Source organism: Colobus angolensis, unplaced genomic scaffold (genome assembly GCF_000951035.1).
Source record: "Colobus angolensis palliatus isolate OR3802 unplaced genomic scaffold, Cang.pa_1.0 Scaffold123, whole genome shotgun sequence".
Classification (NCBI taxonomy): Eukaryota; Metazoa; Chordata; class Mammalia; order Primates; family Cercopithecidae; genus Colobus; species Colobus angolensis.
In genome coordinates, this window is record NW_012113475.1 from 6974593 (window position 1) to 6992175 (window position 17583).

At 44.0% G+C, this 17583-nt stretch overlaps 1 protein-coding gene across 2 annotated transcripts in view; it reads right to left on the reverse strand.

Annotated features, from left to right (window-relative positions):
- The window catches only part of UNC5C (unc-5 homolog C (C. elegans)), a 388250-nt gene that overhangs the window by 11356 nt on the left and 359311 nt on the right, over positions 1–17583 (reverse strand). For both annotated transcript variants that reach the window (XM_011932900.1, XM_011932892.1), the window contains 2 exons: positions 6848–6997; positions 4697–4861 (listed from right to left, as the gene is read on the reverse strand). In XM_011932900.1, the coding sequence (XP_011788290.1) occupies positions 4697–4861; positions 6848–6997 (315 nt within the window). The remainder of the gene's footprint in view (positions 1–4696; positions 4862–6847; positions 6998–17583) is intronic.

Here is a 17583-nt window from a genome sequence, read left to right on the forward strand (position 1 = left end):
TCCACTTGTGCTTCCACCACTTCATTATCTGATCTCAGGTTGCTCCGCCCTTGCTATGACTTGACCTGACTCATACGCTCCTTAGAGTCTGAGCACCACTCATTATTTCTCCTGCCATTTCTAAGGATGAACCTCTAACAGTTATTCTGCCCTTTCTTTGATCTCTGTCCGGCAAAGTCCTCAAAGCCTGGTTCAAAAGTCCTGTGCCCTGGGGCTCCCCGGGGCAAGCCTACCCTAGGCGTCAGGCCTGGAGGTCTCCTTGGCACCTCCCAGCTCCTCTGTGCTCCTCACAGTCTGCTCTGTGCACATTGGCCATCTGTAGGTTACTGCCTTTTATTTCTCACATTCCTTATTGGTGAGAGTATATCATCCTCATACCTCTATGATAACACTGTGCCCCCCACACACAGGCTACTCAATTAATGTTTGTTGAAATGAGAGAAAATATTTGTCCTTAGTACAGAAAGAAGATGAAGCCAGCACCTGATAGGAGCCCACCCATAGATCTGCCTTCCAACTAAGTGTGGAAGTTAAATCCTAAAATGAGAGGCTGGTTGAAGATAGGCATGGATCTTGGGAGGGCCTGCTCACATATTCATGCTGTCCCCATTTTCTTGTGGATAAATAACTATCAGCATTTCATGTGGGCATTAAAGTCCTGAGCTCTCTATCCCGGGCTACTCAGCCTATTTATTTCTGTGTAGATGAAACAAGCTCAATAGGGCATCATTTCTTTGTCTCTCTTATCATATGGCTGACAACAGCCTTGAAGGTAAAAGTAAAATACATTTATACATTTATATTTCATCTAGTAATTTTAGTTGCTATTAGTTCTTCCTTTACTTCTAGGTAAAAGTAGAGTTCACGGTCACAGAATGCTTATCTCAATAATCATTTATAATATCGGTACCATCAGTCTTTGATGTTATGATTCCCTTATGTAAACATATGATTTTTCAACATTAGTCAAACAGCTGCTATGGGTGATGACACACATATTCAGGACTCCACAGTCCTGAAACAACTTTTTATTCTGACATTTGGACTTTTCCTGAAGTCACTTAGAAAAACTAGATTTTCCCAATGGTCATTTTGAGCAGGTTATGGAAAGCAGAATATGTGAACAGATGAAATGGCTATAGCAGAGTGATATTACTTTGTACATTTATTTTAAATATTATTTGTGTATACAAAAGTGCTGTGCATCACAACTTGAGGTTATAAGATCTAGCAAATATAAAAATTATAATTGCTTTTATTACCTATAAATCTATTATTAAAGTAGATAAGGACGAGTACGGTGGCTCACACCTATAAACCCAGCACTTTGGGAGGCCGAGGTGGGTGGATGACCTGAGATCAGGAGTTTGAGACCAGCCTGGCCAACGTGGTGAAACCCTGTCTCTACTATCAACACAAAAATGAGCCGGGTGTGGTGGCAGGCGCCTGTAATCCCAGCTACTCGGGAGACTGAGGCAGGAGAATTGCTTGAACCCAGGAGGTGGAGGTTGCAGTGAGCCGAGATCATGCCACTGCACTGCAGCCTGGGCCACAGAGCAAGACTCCATCTCAAAATAAATAAATAAATAAAAGTAGATGACTAATACTGCCTCCTAAAACTGCACCTTTTTTCAGGGTTCAGAACCTTCAACTAAAGCAATGTTGTGATAAACTAACTTGGGGATACATGCTACCTTCTTTTCTCTGGGAGCTAATTTTTGTTTATTTATATTTAGTTTTCATTTATTTATATAGGATCTGAGTTTTATTTTTGTGCTTATTTTGATAGAAAGAAAATCTGAAACCTCAATTGATGACAGACCCCACAGATTGAAGTAGCAAAGTTGACTCAAAAGCCCTGTTATTCTTATGGCATTAATGGCACCAGTGAAAATGGTGAACATAGATTAAGCATGTGCTCTGGGCCAAGTTCTGTTTAGAACACTTACTAACATTCTCCCATTTAATTCCCACACAGGCCCAAGATAATATCCTATACCAATTTACACATGAGGAAACTGAGGCAAGAAAGGATTAAGTAATTGGCCCTATCTCCATGGAACTGTCATGGGAATTTCCCATGATGGATGTCTGCCTGTAACTGAAACAAAACAGATGTGAAAAAAACTATAAATTTATCTGTCCTCTGTACCATGTTTTCTTTTGGAGATAATGAGTAGCTTCCTGGTTACTCTCTCTGCACTTTTCTATGAAACAAACAAAAAAAAGAAAAAAAAAATCTTTTATCATCTTTTACATTTGGACATTCGTTTGTGCCAATACAGTTAGTCTTCCAGACATTTTCCTTCTTCAACTTCATCTCTGTGAAATTAAAGCCTTTGTCTCTAGTTAAGGAATCCCTGGCTAAATCACCCAGAGACAACTGGCTGGCCCTTGAAATAATCAGAGTAGATGTCACGCACAGCCTGGTCTCTGGGGTGGGCAACAGGTCCTCTGTCTTGACAGGACAGGCCAAGGGCTGTGTGGCTATATAAATGACAGCTGGTGAGTGCTTTGGGTGGTGGGTGGCTGGAGGGAGGGGCAGCATATTTCTGGCAAGTCAGCTCATTCCTGAGAGATGGGACATTGGAATGGGAACCCCAGCCTCACTGCCATCTTGCCCTGTGACCCTAGGAAGGAGCCCTGTTCAGAAGAAAGAAACCACAAATGGAGCCTTTTCTCTACTTGTTTATGGTTTGTCAATCATCTTGTACCCTTTCTTGGAGGTTTTGATGAGGATCTGGGTCGCAGAACTCTCCAGAGTCCATTGTTCTTCAGTGCAGAGGCTTCCTCTCCAATGTCGGTACCCCCATCCACACTCCCTCCTCTACGCACCCAGCATCCGCATTCAAATGCTAAGCACAACAGTGGGATTCACTGACCCAGAAGGAAAAGCCGCAGAGTGCCCCTTAATCCCCAAAGTCATCTTGACTCCGCTCACTTCTTCCCCGCCCTCAGTTAAATATGCTTGTCTGTCACACATGGGCAAATGCCTCCGACATGACTGAAGGCTGGTCTCTTTGAGCAGACTGAGGCCACGTTGCAAAAGAAGTAATCTTTCCTCTACGTTGCCACAAGAAAGCAAGCCCTTAAATTGTGATCACACTATGCAAAACTGTCCTTTTTCTGAAGGGAGGTGGCAGCCCTGGCGGGGGAGAGCACAGAGCAGCTCTCTTTCATTTGTGGCTGCATCTGATCCACCTTTTTAACACACAGCCAATGTTCATGCGGAACAGAAAGCAAGCATCAAAGGACCAGACCTCCTCACCCCCCTCCAAAATTCCACAGCCTTTGTTGTCCCTGGAGCTGAGTGGTTATTGAACTTTGCAGACCTGCTGGGCCTGGAAAGTAAAAACACCCTCCCGAGCCAGCAGGGGTGGTTCTGTGTGCCTGGGAGATAGGGCTGCGCATCCGAAGGCCTGGCGGTTGCCATGGCACCCTGACACCGAGATCATTCCTTATGAATGTCACCGGGGGCTGTGACTAAAGTTGTTTATGAGTCAAAAGTCTCATGAAACTACAGGAGGAAATGATGACCGCACCTCGGCAGGTTGTGGGAAAGAAGGATGGAGTGTCGTGAAAGCTGACGCACTTTTCTCCCCTCTCCGTTTGCTAAGGAAGATGGTCTTTAAATACATGTGGAGCAAGACAAGCTGAACATGCTGATATTTCATTCGTCACTGTGTATAACACAACGAGGGAGAGGTAGTATTTTAAATCATATACTGGCCCACTGTCGTTTTCACATATGACAATCTTGTGCTTTGTGGCTTAGCACGCAGCACGGGGCTTGAGCTCCATGAGGCCCCAAAGAGGCTGCCTTCTGCCCATTTGGCTTCTTCTCTTCCCTTTGTTCCTCCCATGTGAAGGGTTATCACTTTTCAAGGCTTTGGATCCAAGGTAACAGATAAGGAAGGTCGTGGGCTCTTACTCTTTCCTTAAGAAGAAGTTTTAAATAGCAGTGATCACTATTATTTCTGTAATACGGACAGAGGGAAATGGCCAGCCTAAGTGTGTGAAGATCACAGCAAAGGAAGGCAAAGCTGATGGCCACGGCCGGGGGGCGGGTGAAATACGGAGATTCTACTTCCATTTCTGGCATATTTCTCCCACCCCGGAGGAAAGTGTATCTCTTTTTATATTTAGAGAATGATATATGAGAAAGGAGATCAAGAGATTTCTCCTTTCTTCCTTTGAATGGAGAAAAAAAGAGAGAAGAAGAAAAAGGGAGCAGAGAAGCCCCTCTCTCCCTTCTTCCACTCCACCCAGCAGCACGTGATTAGGGGAAAGGGAGGAGAGTTGCTGAGAAAGTAGCAGAAAGGGAGGAGAGACAGATGGAGGATGGGGGACATGGCACACTAAGGGATGCATGGGGAGAAGCTACTCCATGTGCACGCTCCTTAAATTAAACCTTTACTTGAAATTCAGATCTGTTTTTAAAAGTTAGAACATAATTCTTAAAATTCATGTCATAAAAATTAAGACTTGTTTTTCAAAAAGGATCCCTTAATATATATTTTTTCTGCAGCTAGCTTCCCTTGCTCATTAAAAATATTATTCTGTTAACAAATAGGATCTATAGAATGCTTTTGAGGACTTCTGTATGGCCTATATTGAGATACCCTTTTAGCCCACACCCTCTCTCTTCCTGAGGGTCGCCCTCTCCCCTGATTTCAGACAGACAGGATCTGCTTACCTCTGACACGGTGCAGTTGAGCTGGAAGATCTGCCCTTCTCCTTCCACCTGCCGCACACAGAGTTTGCAAACCAGCTCCACTGTGTTCAGGCTAAATCTTTCCAGGGTGAAGGTGCAGTGCAGGTTTCTTTGAGACCCACTCCAGACATGGTAAAAAGGAATTTCCTAAAGGATGTAAAAGTGTTAACCACAATTGAAGGACTAATACCAAAAATAACTCTCAGATGGTCTGCTGCTAGGTACTCTCAGTATCACACCTGTGGCCTCATTTAATCCTCACAACAGCCCCATGTTTAAGTACATCCTGGCCCCTTATCACATGAAAAACTTGAGGCCCAGAGAGGTTCAATAACTTACCCTGAATCACACAGCAAGTAAGTAGCAGGGTTGAGATTTGAACCTAAGGAGTCAGCCTCCAGAATCCATGTACTTAACCAGTCTGTCACATGTCTCTAATTTACAACAGGAGCCATTGTAAATGATAAAAAAAAAAAAAAAAAAGAGTTTATACAATTCCCAAAATAAAACTTGCACACACCAGTCATTGCTCATTAAAAGAATCCCTGTTGTGACATTCTGGAGAAAAGCAAAGAAAGTCTAAAGGATACTGCACTGATGCTGCTCCCTTTCATGCTTACATCCTTCTCTGCCCAGGACAGGGGAAGCCAAAACCCACTGCAGTTGGAAACTTCAGACTCAATTAGCTGCCACAGAAGAGTTCTTGGCACCAAGCATCGAACAGGCTTTAATTTTCTAAAAGTCTAGACCACCTTACAGAGCCTGTCCTAGAATCTGTTTTCAATAAAGGAAAGAAAAGGTTGCCACATAAAAAATGGGAGAGCATGGCGGTAAAAAGCGGTGGCTTCAGAGCCAAATCCAGTACAAATGAGAACTCCTTATTTTGTTTACTTGATAACCTGGGGCAAGTTACTTAATCTTTCCATTGCTCAGTTTTCGTATCTGCAAAAGAGTAAACAAAGAGTTTCTCATTCATAGGTCTGCTGGGGTTAAATGAGATAAACCATGTATGAAGAGAGTGTCCAGCAGATGGTAAGCATTCAGCCAGGCTTAGCTTTAATTAATATCATATTATCATTATCATTAAAATAGTATTTTCTTATAATTGTATAAAGGAAATTACTTCTAAAATGGGGAGATTTGTAGAATTTTATGGCAATTGCAACACAGAGGAAAGAAGAAAGCAAAGGAAGAGGTGTACTGAGTAAGTCAGAAGCCTTCTGTCTCCATCAAGGACTGAGCTGTGCATAGAGAGTCTGGCACGCAACCTCCATGAAAGCTCACGATTGTTAACAAACCAGTAGGCTTATTTCCCATCATTCATGTGCAGGAACTTGACCAGTGAGAGTGAGAATGGAGCCAGAATGTCTTCCCTTCAGTCTTCCAGTATGTTCATTGACTTACATCAGGAAATAGCTACCAGTTCAGTGGCAATGCTGGGGTTTGGGTTGAATTTGCATAAATATCAACATGGATTCACAGCTCTCTAAATATGTCTGCCGCTCCTAGGACTGTATATGAGGCTTGCAATCCCATCAAAGAGGTTTTCTCAGAGCACAGGCTGACGGATGGAGGAGGGGAAAATTCCTTGAGAGTCTTGTGATTTTTTCCCCCAGGTATATACAAATGATACTTGGGACCCCTATTTTCTTGTCTGTTATTTAATAATATCCTGTTTGGGTTTTACTTTTACATGCTATTTCAGTTCTCCAAAGTAGGGCTCCCTCTAATTTGTCAATGTAAGGGTACTGGCCTAGGAAGGCTGAAGCCTAATTTGTGTCCCATGGAATAAAAATGTCCTTCTGTTTGTTTCTGTGAATGCATTTGAAGCTGTTTTTACCCATTGATGTGAACATTTAGTATGAAAATGAATTGAAATGATGGATTTGGAAGCCTTTCATTTATTAAAAATAAAACAATGATAGTACATTTATTTAAAGGAGGAATTTTTAAAAAGCATTCCTTCAAATGTGTCTGTATTTCTGAAAAATCCTAAATAACCCCAAACTATTTTGGAGAAACAAGTAATGACATATGATTCATTTCAAGGAAGGGGATTTCCTATATCCATATAATTTTAGACCTCTTTCTTAGAGATGTCTCCAGACCTTTTGTTCGGCTTGGAAACCTTACCTGATATTTAGCCAGCAATTTGCTCTTCCAGAGGGAATGGGCGATATCATGAATTGACAGGCGCAGGTTGTGGGTGCTGCCTTTAAAATGAAGAGCCTTAGGTTCTTCTAGGAGCTGTCCTCCCATCTGTCTCTCAAGATGTAAAACTTCCTATAATGACATGCCCCAAACCCAAAGCACGTTATTGAATTGCATCACTTCTGTCAGCTCTCTCATTGAACACGTTTCTTTACTGCCTCCTGAATGGCAGACGGAACTTGCGCAACACCGTGAACACCCACTTTTGCAGCCTTGAGACCCTCTAATTAAAACCCCTCCCATTTTGTATGAGACCAGACCACAATAACAAACTAGGTTTTGGCAGAGTCTACATCACACTGTTGTGGAGTAATTTCAGTACAGTTTACCCTTTACCCACTGATGAGTGGGGGACGTAATCAAGTCAGGGGAATAACATCACAACTCAAAACCAGAGAGCCATCAATTAAAGAAAAAATAGGTAGAAATGTAGACGAACTGATAAGAAGGTAGATTTTCAATTAACTTTTACAGAAAGGGACAAATAACTAGAAGAGATACTCATTCCTTAGACTTGATAAAAGCAACCAACAAATAAAAAGTTAGAACCTGTTTTAGGCATTTAGTTCAATCTCTTATAGTTTCTTCAAGTACAGAAATAAAAACATAAAAATTTTGCTTAAAATGATGTATTGCATAATTCCCAATTACTAAAAAAAATTAGAATATGCTAATTATATATTCTATTAAAGGAAAATATTCTGATACAGATTAGGAATGTTTTTTTAAACACCAAATATTGAACTGAACAGTTACTCCAGTTACATTTTCAAAAGAATACTTTATTTCTCAAGAATTGTGACTGATGAAAAAATTTGCTACATAATTTTCTTATACTATACAGATATAACATAAAGACAAATTCTATATATGCTTCCATTTCTCAGGCTAGTTAATGGGAGTTAATGAAGCATTTCCAACTGCAGCTGAATTATCCAAACAGCCTGAACCATCCCTATGCACGTTACTCCTCTCATGCCTTAAAAGTTTTAATGGTACAAATACGTAGGAAATTTGTGACCCTTTTTAAAATAAGGGTCCAGGAATATATGGATTTTAGAAAAAAATCAAAGCAAAATATAATTTTTCCTTTAGTGATATTTCAATAGAAAGCAGGGAGTTCAGGAACACAGGTGTTCATTCAGACTGTAACATGCATGGATTGGGGACCCTTATTTTAAAACGGGTCACAGATTTCCTACATATTTGTACCTACCAAGCACAGGTGGGTCACAGTGGAGGATTTCAGGCATGGGAATCAGATTGCCTCATATTCAGAAAAATGCATCCACCTTGCATTTGTTGAATGAATTCTAACCCATGCACTTGTAGAGCAGTAAGTGTGGTGGTTACCACCATCACTGATTACATGCAAACAGCTGATTTCAAGATGTTGCGTTAGTGGTTCTTAACATCTGTCATCTTTGGGTGAGGCCACTATTCTGAACCGTGCAAGCTGCTCAAAGGTGTAAACAAATATTAGGATAATGTGGAATGTGGTTTCAGACAGGGCGTCCTCTAATTAGTATCTAATGGAAGAGATGAGGCAATAACACACTGACGTAGACAAGTGTGTGGTCGAGCTGCCTGAGAGTATTGACCTGCTACTTAATGTTGCTGGCTGATGAGTAGCTATGGCTTGTGACAGGAGCCTGAGCAGTCAGCCAGCCCCCAGCCACAGTCAGCCAGACACCTTGACACATATGTTGTGTTACTGTCCCCCTAGTCTGCTGTGCCTGAGCTCAGCAGGCTCTGAGGGTCTCCCGTAGGCCACACAGACCCATCCAGCCCTGAGTCACACATGCTCCTCACAGAACGTGGCACACCCCACTCCGCGACACCCCACTCCACGACAAGAATCCAGCCATGTGGAAGTGGAGAAGAAAAGTGAGGGTTAATTGCAGTTTCTTCTGCTTCAGCAGGAAGGCATAATGAGCTTATGTTGATCATGCTTGGTGTCTAGTTAGCATAATAGAGAAAGCTGATGTTCCCAGTGAACCTGGCACCTGACAAATTCTAAAGCTAAAATGATGTTTGTTTATAAGCCATTAGAAGAAAAGAAACATAATTAGAAATCTTTGAGATTACAGTCATGCCAATCAATCAGTTCCAGCTTCTTTCCATACGCCCTAATTACCTCATCAAGACGTCTAAAGAGCAATCGATAGTAATTATCTGATTACTATAGATCTTCATTATGTCGAAATTTTCTCCCTGGGATGTCTAAAAGAAGATGCATTGTATTCCAGGAGGTAATTGTACCCAACAATGTATAATCCACACCCCATTCCTACAATCAACATAGACTGCCAGAGGATATGAAGAGCATTATCAGTTTTCTTGGCAGGCAGGACATTGAAAACAAAAACACCCAAACTGCCTATTGGCCATGACCTTGAAGTCAGGAAATCTAACATGGCATTTTGAGTGCAAACTCTTCATTGGAGTCAGCCCAAGAATCAGGCTCAGTTTTCTGTTTCTTCAGCAACGATCTCAAAAGCTCACGGTAAAGAATTCTCCCTAGTGGGGAAAAAGTCTAGACTGGCTTGGAGGAGCCCTGTTTTGGACAGAAAGTACCAAGTGCCATTTTAAAGACAGTGGGACCACAGGACACACTACTTCCACAGTCTTAAGCTCGCCATTTCTCCATCACACAGGAGAGACCCAAAGCTGCAGCACAGAGGTGGGAGGAACCTGACTTTTTTCTCCCTTCCAGTTGGACATAAACCCTGGGGAAAGATAAACGGCTCCTCAGGACACACCCATGCTTGGAGCAGAGGCTGTAAACATCCGTGCCGGAATAGTCTACCAGTCAAAACATTGAGCATGCATATTGATAAATTACGTATCTCTATTATTGGTATGTTAATATATCGCATTAGAAAATGCACATCAAATTTAAAAATACATAAAATCCTGTGTTACAGTGAAACCCCGTGTCTACTAAAAAATACAAAAAACTAGCCGGGCGAGGTGGCGGGCACCTGTAGTCCCAGCTACTCAGGAGGTTGAGACAGGAGAATGGCATAAACCCGGGAGGCGGAGCTTGCAGTGAGCGGAGATCCGGCCACTGCACTCTAGCCCGGGCGACAGAGCGAGACTCCGTCTCAAAAAAAAAAAAAAAAAAAAAAAAAAAAAAAAAAAAAAAAATCCTGTGTTAATCTATCTTAGCATACAGCTAAGTACTCATATTGTATTTTTTTTGGTCCCAGTGGTTCACTGGGCCTGGGGTGTGTAAACTCCGCGTTGGAGACTGCTGGCTCAGATAGCTTGTCCTTTCACTAGTACCTGGGGAAGAATCCAGCCCAGCAGTGAAGGATTCAGTAACCTCACCACACTTAAACTTAACACTCCTTCCCGCACAGTGGCAACTGGTATCGTTGTACTAAAGATGTTCATGACATAGGAAAGCATAACAGAAAAAAGGAGAGGACAACAAACAAGGTGGGAGTTAAAGAGATCTCAGTCAATCATCCAACAACTAACTCCTGGGAAACGAGTATAATCTAAAACCACACAGGACTCATCACATATGGCGAATCTCAAATAGAGTTTTGTGTCAGATGATAGAAGAAGCAAGCCTGCCCGAAAGGCTAATCAGGCTTTGTCTTGTGTTACCATTTTAAGTGCTATAACTTGAGATTTACTCCAGCAGATTCCCCTTAAAAATATTCTGCAACTTGTACTTCACACAGCTTGATTTTCTGAATTCCTTGCACATGATCTCATTTTGGTTATTTATATGATACAGATATGTAAGAGGACAGAACAATAACAAATATACAAATCAATAAGACATGGCTTTACAGTTCAATGTTTTCCTCTGCTTCCTCTTCCTGGGAACATTCATTCAACATCAGTGAGACACATTAGGCTGCCAGGAACCATATCAGGTCTGGAGCACACAGACAAGTAAGTCCCTGCCACTGCCTTAAACTGCCAGTGGGCTAATGGTCCATGGGGGTTGGGGGTTGACCTGTAAACATGTAACCACAACACAGTGTGCTCAGCTCTAAAACCACTTCCAGACAGGCTGCTTTTGAATCACAAAGGTTAGGATATTTCACACACCTTAAAAAAGAAAATGAAGAAAATATATTTAAGGTCAAAAGATTTGGGAAGACTTAAGAGAAATATCGGGACCCTGGAAAGAAATGCTATAGTAAGGATGCGGATCATCTGGCCTCTTTGTTCTCAGAAACCTGAATGTCAGCAGTCCTTTGCAGAAGTTGTCCTTTCTACTGGGAGTTCCCCCACCTCAGTGGCCTGGTCTGGCTCTAGGTGAATCCACCTGTTGCTTTGATCAGCTTGCTTTGCTTCTGTGAGAAGGGAGACAGTTTCTGACTTCCTTTTACAGTTCTGTTTTTCAAAATATTTTTAGAGACCTTCTTGCTTGCTCTGCAGCCCAGGCTGGAGTGCAGGTGGCATGATCATAGCTCACTGCAGCCTTGACCTCTGTGCTCAAGCAATCCTCCCACCCCAGCCTCCCAAGAAGCTGGGACTACAGGCTCATGCCACTGCACCTGGCTACTTTTAAAATTTTTTGTAGGGACAAGGTCTTGCCTTGTTGCTCAGGCTGTTCTTGAAATCCTGAACACAAGCAAACTTCCCACTTCAGCTTCCCAAAATGCTGGGATTACAGGCATAAGCCACTGTGCCCAGACCCCCTTGTACAGCTCTATCTGCACTCCTCTAACTTTTCCTTGCAAAGACACCCTCAAGAGTAGGTCATCAATAAAGGTGTCTGTAGCCCATGCACATCTACACATGCGAACCATCAGTCACCAGAAGCAGGCCATCTGCCTCAGAGCCCAGCATCCACCAGGGATCTGAGCAATCCTGTGGGAGGGCCTCTTTCCCCACTGCGGGCACCGCCTCCAAAGCAAACTGGCCAGCCCTGAGTGAGGGCTGTATTGATTCAGGGAGCCTGTGAGGGATTGCTCCAAAGGCAGGGACAAGAGATTCCACAGTAGAAACAAGCAGCTTTCACAATAACCAATTAAACCAAGACATTATCCATGCCAAGCCATTAGCCTGGGCCACTTAAGAGCCACAATAAATCCAGGCTGTTTTAAAGGCTTGTGTGCACAAAGGAGGCACCTCTGGCCTGTACCCAGAATGCTTCCAGGCTCTTAGATGAGAGGATCTCCCCTTGTTAAGGCCTGACAGAGAGGCAGGGGGGAGGATACATCTGCCAGCCAAGCCACTCCTCCACTCTGGCCTGTCCAGCCCCCGAGATTCCCACTCTGCATTATGTCCGGGTTAGATTGCATCTGCCTCATCTGCTTCTCTTGTTCTCTCTCCGCCTGTTCCTTCCATGCCTGGGCAAATTTCCATTAAGTATCAGGCTCACAGCTATTGCTCACTGGGAGCCCCCAGGCAACAGAATGGCATATACTTGGATGCTTTGAAGTACATCTATAAGAGTATGACAAGTCTGCCCCCAGGGTCCAGGCTGAAGCTGAGTTACAGGGCCCTGCAAAGCGGTGATTTCGTGCAAAAAATTGTGAGATGCTAGGGTCCCACAGCAGGTCTGGTGGGCTAGTGCTCCAGACCCTGGCTTTGTTGCCTACACCCTCTGCTCGCCCTCCCCACCAACCCCACTTTGTGCTCACCCTCCTCCTCTATTCACCTTTCTCCCCTGCTCTCCCTCCTCCCCTGCTCGCACTCCTCTCCTGCTTGCCCTCCTCCCCTGCTCACCCTCCTTCCCTGCTCATCCTCCTTCCCTGCTCACCTGCTCCTCTGTTCACCTCCTTCCCTGTTCACCTCCTCCCTTTCTCACATCCTCCTCTGCTCACCCTCCTCCCCTGCTCACCTTTTCTGCTCACCTCTTCCCCTTCTCACCTCCTCCCCTGCTCACCTTCTCCCCTTCTCAACTCCTCCCCTGCTCACCTTCTCCCCTGCTTACCTCCTCCCCTGCTCAACCTCCTCTCCTGCTCATCCTTCTCTCCTGCTCACCTCTTCTGCTCACCTCCTCCCCTTCTCACCTCCTCCCCTGGTCACCTTCTCCCCTGCTCACCTTCTCCCCTGCTCAACCTCCTCTCCTGCTCATCCTTCTCTCCTGCTCACCTCTTCTCACCTCCTCCCCTTCTCATCTCCTCCCCTTCTCACCTCCTCCCCTGCTCACCTTCTCCCCTGCTCACCTCTTCTGCTCACCTCCTCCCCTGCTCGCCTCCTCTGTTCACCCTCCTCCCCTGCTCACCTCCCCTGCTCACCTTCTTCCCCTGCTCACCCTACTTCTCTGCTCACCTCCTCCTCTGCTCACCCTTGCCCTGCATAACAACTTGCCCCTCTCTCACACCACTGTCCCAAAATTACACCACCTTCTTCCTCAAGGCATGTTATGACTTCCAGTTTTTCAAGGGGCAATTATGTTATTTGTGGATTATCTAGTCCATAGCTTCTTTCTCTCCCTCTCTGCCTCTGTCTTGTTTTCTCTCCAACTACTTTTCTGTCATTCTTTTCTTTCCCTTTTTAGAAGCAGTACAGGCTACAGAAAGGATGAAAGAAATGATTAAAGCTAAGTTTCATATAATCCACTGAAATCTCTCTTGAAGAGAAGGCTGGAAGGCGGTGAAATCCAGGTTGTGTCTCACTCTTCTAGTTTTTTTTTTTTTTTTTTTTTTGACATGGAGTCTTGCTCTGTCGCCCAGGCTGGAGTGCAGTGGCCCGATCTCCGCTCACTACAAGCTCCGCTTCCCGGGTTCACGCCATTCTCCTGCCTCAGCTTCCCGAGTAGCTAGGACTACAGGCGCCCACCACTGCGCCCAGTTAATTTTTTGTATTTTTTAGTAGAGATGGGGTTTCACTGTGTTAGCCAGGATGGTCTCGATCTCCTGACCTCGTGATCCGCCCGCCTCGGCCTCCCAAAGTGCTGGGATTACAGGCATGAGCCACCGCGCCTGGCCCTAGCTTCTTTCTTTATATTGTTTCTGGATGTTATTTCTCCAGGCAGTCTTCATGTTTGAGAGAAACAGAGAACCACGCATTGGCTGGATTTACTGCTGCCATGAGGCCAGGCACCAGCAGCAGGAGCATGAGCAGGTGGAGGTAGATACTGAGGAAAAGTCGCTGAGATCGCTACACGGAGAGGACAGCACAGAAGGCAGGAAGCCAAGCAGCGGACAGCCTCGCACTCTGGCTGTTTTTTGGTTTGGTTCGGCTTTCTGGCTCCTGGAGATAGAACTGCTCTCCATGCTGGAGCCAGCACAGGAGGCTGAGTTGTACTGCAGCAGTACCCCACCTTCGCCTTGATTCTGGGATGCAGACACAAAGAACAGACCAGCAAACGTGCTGCATGCCACTCATGTGAAACCTCAAAAGGCCAGCCCTCAATGACTGTGCTGGCTGGTGTTTAAAAAAAAATCACACCTGCCATTTCATGGAACCTGCCTTTCTTCTGTTCATTCTTTAATCCTGTGTCGAAAACCTGCCCTTGTCATTTGGGGATGAGAAATCTGTGTCTTTGCTATGGTGGCTGTCACTGCTGTCTCTGTCACAGCTGTGGGGGCCTGTACTCCACCAAATCAGAGGCCAAAAAGAGTGGCCATCCTTCTCTCCTCTTCCCTGCCAGCTTTTCAGCGACGCTGCTCTCAGCCCCCCACGCGCTGTCTCCTCCTCTCCGGATTTCGGGCCTCAGGCTGCTGAGCCGGGCAGTGGAGAACATCTGACTGTCAGCCCAGCCTCTCCCACCTGCTCGGGTCAGTGTCCCTGGCGCCCGGCCTGGCTTTGCTCCTTTCCCTTCCTGTGTTCACGCCAGGGTGCTCTGCCCTCCCCCTGAGTTTGTCTGCCTTACTTCTTCCCTAATAATAACAAGGCTGGACTCTGGTGCCCATCTGCAAACATCTCCCCGTCAAGTTGCTTCGTTTCTAGGGCTCTGCCTGCTGTTCCCACAGCTGCTGTGGCCACGGATGCTTGGTCTGAGCTGCCACTTCCAGCCTGCACAGTCAGGGCAGTTTGTGACACTTTTAAAGCCAAATGCCAAGGGGTGACACTCATGCAAGTAGCGTGTCACTTGTCTGCCTCTGGGCATGCTCTTAGGGAAGCAGTTCTCTCTCACATCTATGTATTAGGAATAGGACTTTTTAGGTTTTTCTAGGACTTCCAAAGTCATCTTGTGTTTCTTTTCTCCTGTTAACATGTTAACATACATACATAGTAAACTTCTGTATTAGTTTTCTACTGTTGCCATAAGAAACCACCACTAACATAGTGACTTAAAAAATAGCACAAACTGATCATCTTACAGTTCTGGAGGGTGGGAGTCTAACAGAGTTCTCACTGAGTTAAAATCAAGGTGTGTCAGTGGGGCTGCCCTCCTTTTCAGAGCCCCAAGAGGAGAATCTGTACTGGGTCTTCTCCACCTTCCAGAGGTTTCTTACATTCTTTGGCTCACGGTCCCCTTCCGCTGTCTTCAAATCCAACAATGACAGATTTCTCTGAGCCTTTTTCCACAGTCATATCCCCTTCTGACCATAGCTGGAAAAAGTTCTCCACCTTCAAAACCATGTAATTAGACCGGACTCACCCAGATGGTCCAGGATAATCTCCTCAAATCACACAATCATATCTGCAAAGACTCTTTTGCCATGTAAGGTAAAATACTCACAGGTTTTGAATATTAATGTGTAAACATCCTTGGGTGGTGGTGGTGGGGGGGTGTTATTCCGCATACCACAACTTCTGTTTTCTTTCTTTTCTCTCTCTTTCAAAAAGTAAGTTCAACATGGCAAGTCATTTCTAAGATATACAATAGACCCAGGACCAGATTTCATAAGAAGATGATAAAAATGGGGTAAATTTAGAGGCACCAAAAAGATCCCTGTGACTAAATGTCTAACCAACCAGATTGCTACCAACCCTGAAACTCACCTCACAGTTAGATTCCAGTTAGATTTAATATCTTCCTTAAGCCATTATCTTCAAAATGTCACTGTAGTCTATATGCCCACCTAGGCATGGCGAACAGTGTCTGGTGTCTATTTTGTGCCAGGAGATTGAATAACTTTGATCTCCTTTAGAACTTCAAAGAGTCCTTGATGTAGACCAAATTACTGTCCTAAGAGGTCAAATTCAGTGAGCAGGGCCACCAAGCTGCTAAGTGGCAGAGCCAGTCACAGCAGCCAGCCCGACTCAAGCTTTCCTGCTGTACCATGCTCCCTCCCATACACACAGCAGCCGTGATGCACTAGGAACCTTTAATACACGTTTTGTTGTTGGTCTCTAATACACATGTTGTACATATGAATATATTAGTTTAACTCCAGAGGCCGGGATCCTGAAAGTATACAGGTAAGGCTATTTTTGAGGTTGTTTGTGGGAACTCTAAGAATAGGTATGGATCCTTACTAGGATAATTCCAGGGAGGATCGGCCTTAGAAGACCTAGAAGAAGCAAGCATGAGGAGTTCAGAGTTCAGTAAGGTCACAACTTGCCATGGAAGAAATGCCAGGAGGACAGCAGTGAGGAAGGTGACAGGTAACAGGATAAAAATATAACCACCTTCTCCCTGTAACAAGCCACGTCTGACTGTCCATGACTGTGGCCCAAGAACATGAGCATCACACAATTCTCAGCTAGACTTCAGCCAACCTCCTTTCTCTCTCTTCACCTTCCAGTGTTTCTTTCATTCTTCTCTTCTCTTTTCACATAATACAATCTTTCACAGAGTTACTCTATTACAGTTGGGATTAGGGCACATGAAATTTATCCAAGGAAGATCTTCTCCATGCCCCATGAGTCCATCAAAAAAAAAAAAAAAAAAAAAAAAGCCAGGTTATGTGAATACACATTATTTGGTTTGTATCACATATACATTTGTCAGAAATTCAATAAACATCATCCACTGCCCATAATGTATGAAAATAACTCCTTTTTTATGTTCTGGATCTCAGAGTTTAGTATAAAACCCTTTATTCCAAAAAGAGACTCTCATGTATTGTACCCTTTGGATACTGGGACAGAAATGACTTATTTCCACATAGATGTATGTTTCTCCCAAGGTGTTTTTAAACTTACTCCAAATATAACCTTGCTTTCTGTTAATTGTTGGTCTATTTATACTAGGATTTAAGTCTTTGCAAATAATGAAAGGAAAACACCTTTTTCATTCATCACCTGAAGACAGGGGGAAAAAGAAAAGCTCTGATACACCAAACTCAACCTTTTCAATAGACTTGACCTCTCTATTTGAATTGATTCCAAACTATTCTCACAATTCTTAGCATCTTTATCCTTTTATGTGAACACAACTAGAGCATTGTTCCCAGTGGTCCTTCAAGCACATGCACAGGAAAAAGCCCTCCTGAAAGGTATAAAATAATTCCACTGTCGCCCATCAGCCTTGACTTCTGCTCTGGTAGTCACTGCCAACATGCTAATTCTGTATCAGTGCTTTCAAACTGCTAAACACAGCGTTTAAGTTTCAGGTGACCACTTTGCCCCAAGGCTTAACAAAACTCTGGAAAATTGTTACAAAAGCTGCCAAGCTCAAAGAGGTGGGTAGGAAGAAGAAAAAAATGCATCACAGTTGCTTAAGACTGACTGCATTATCCATCCATATGGATAATATAAATAAATGTATTATCTATCCACATGGATAATATAACCACATATAATAAAAAGTGATAATTAATATTCTTGAAATACACAGCTCTAGA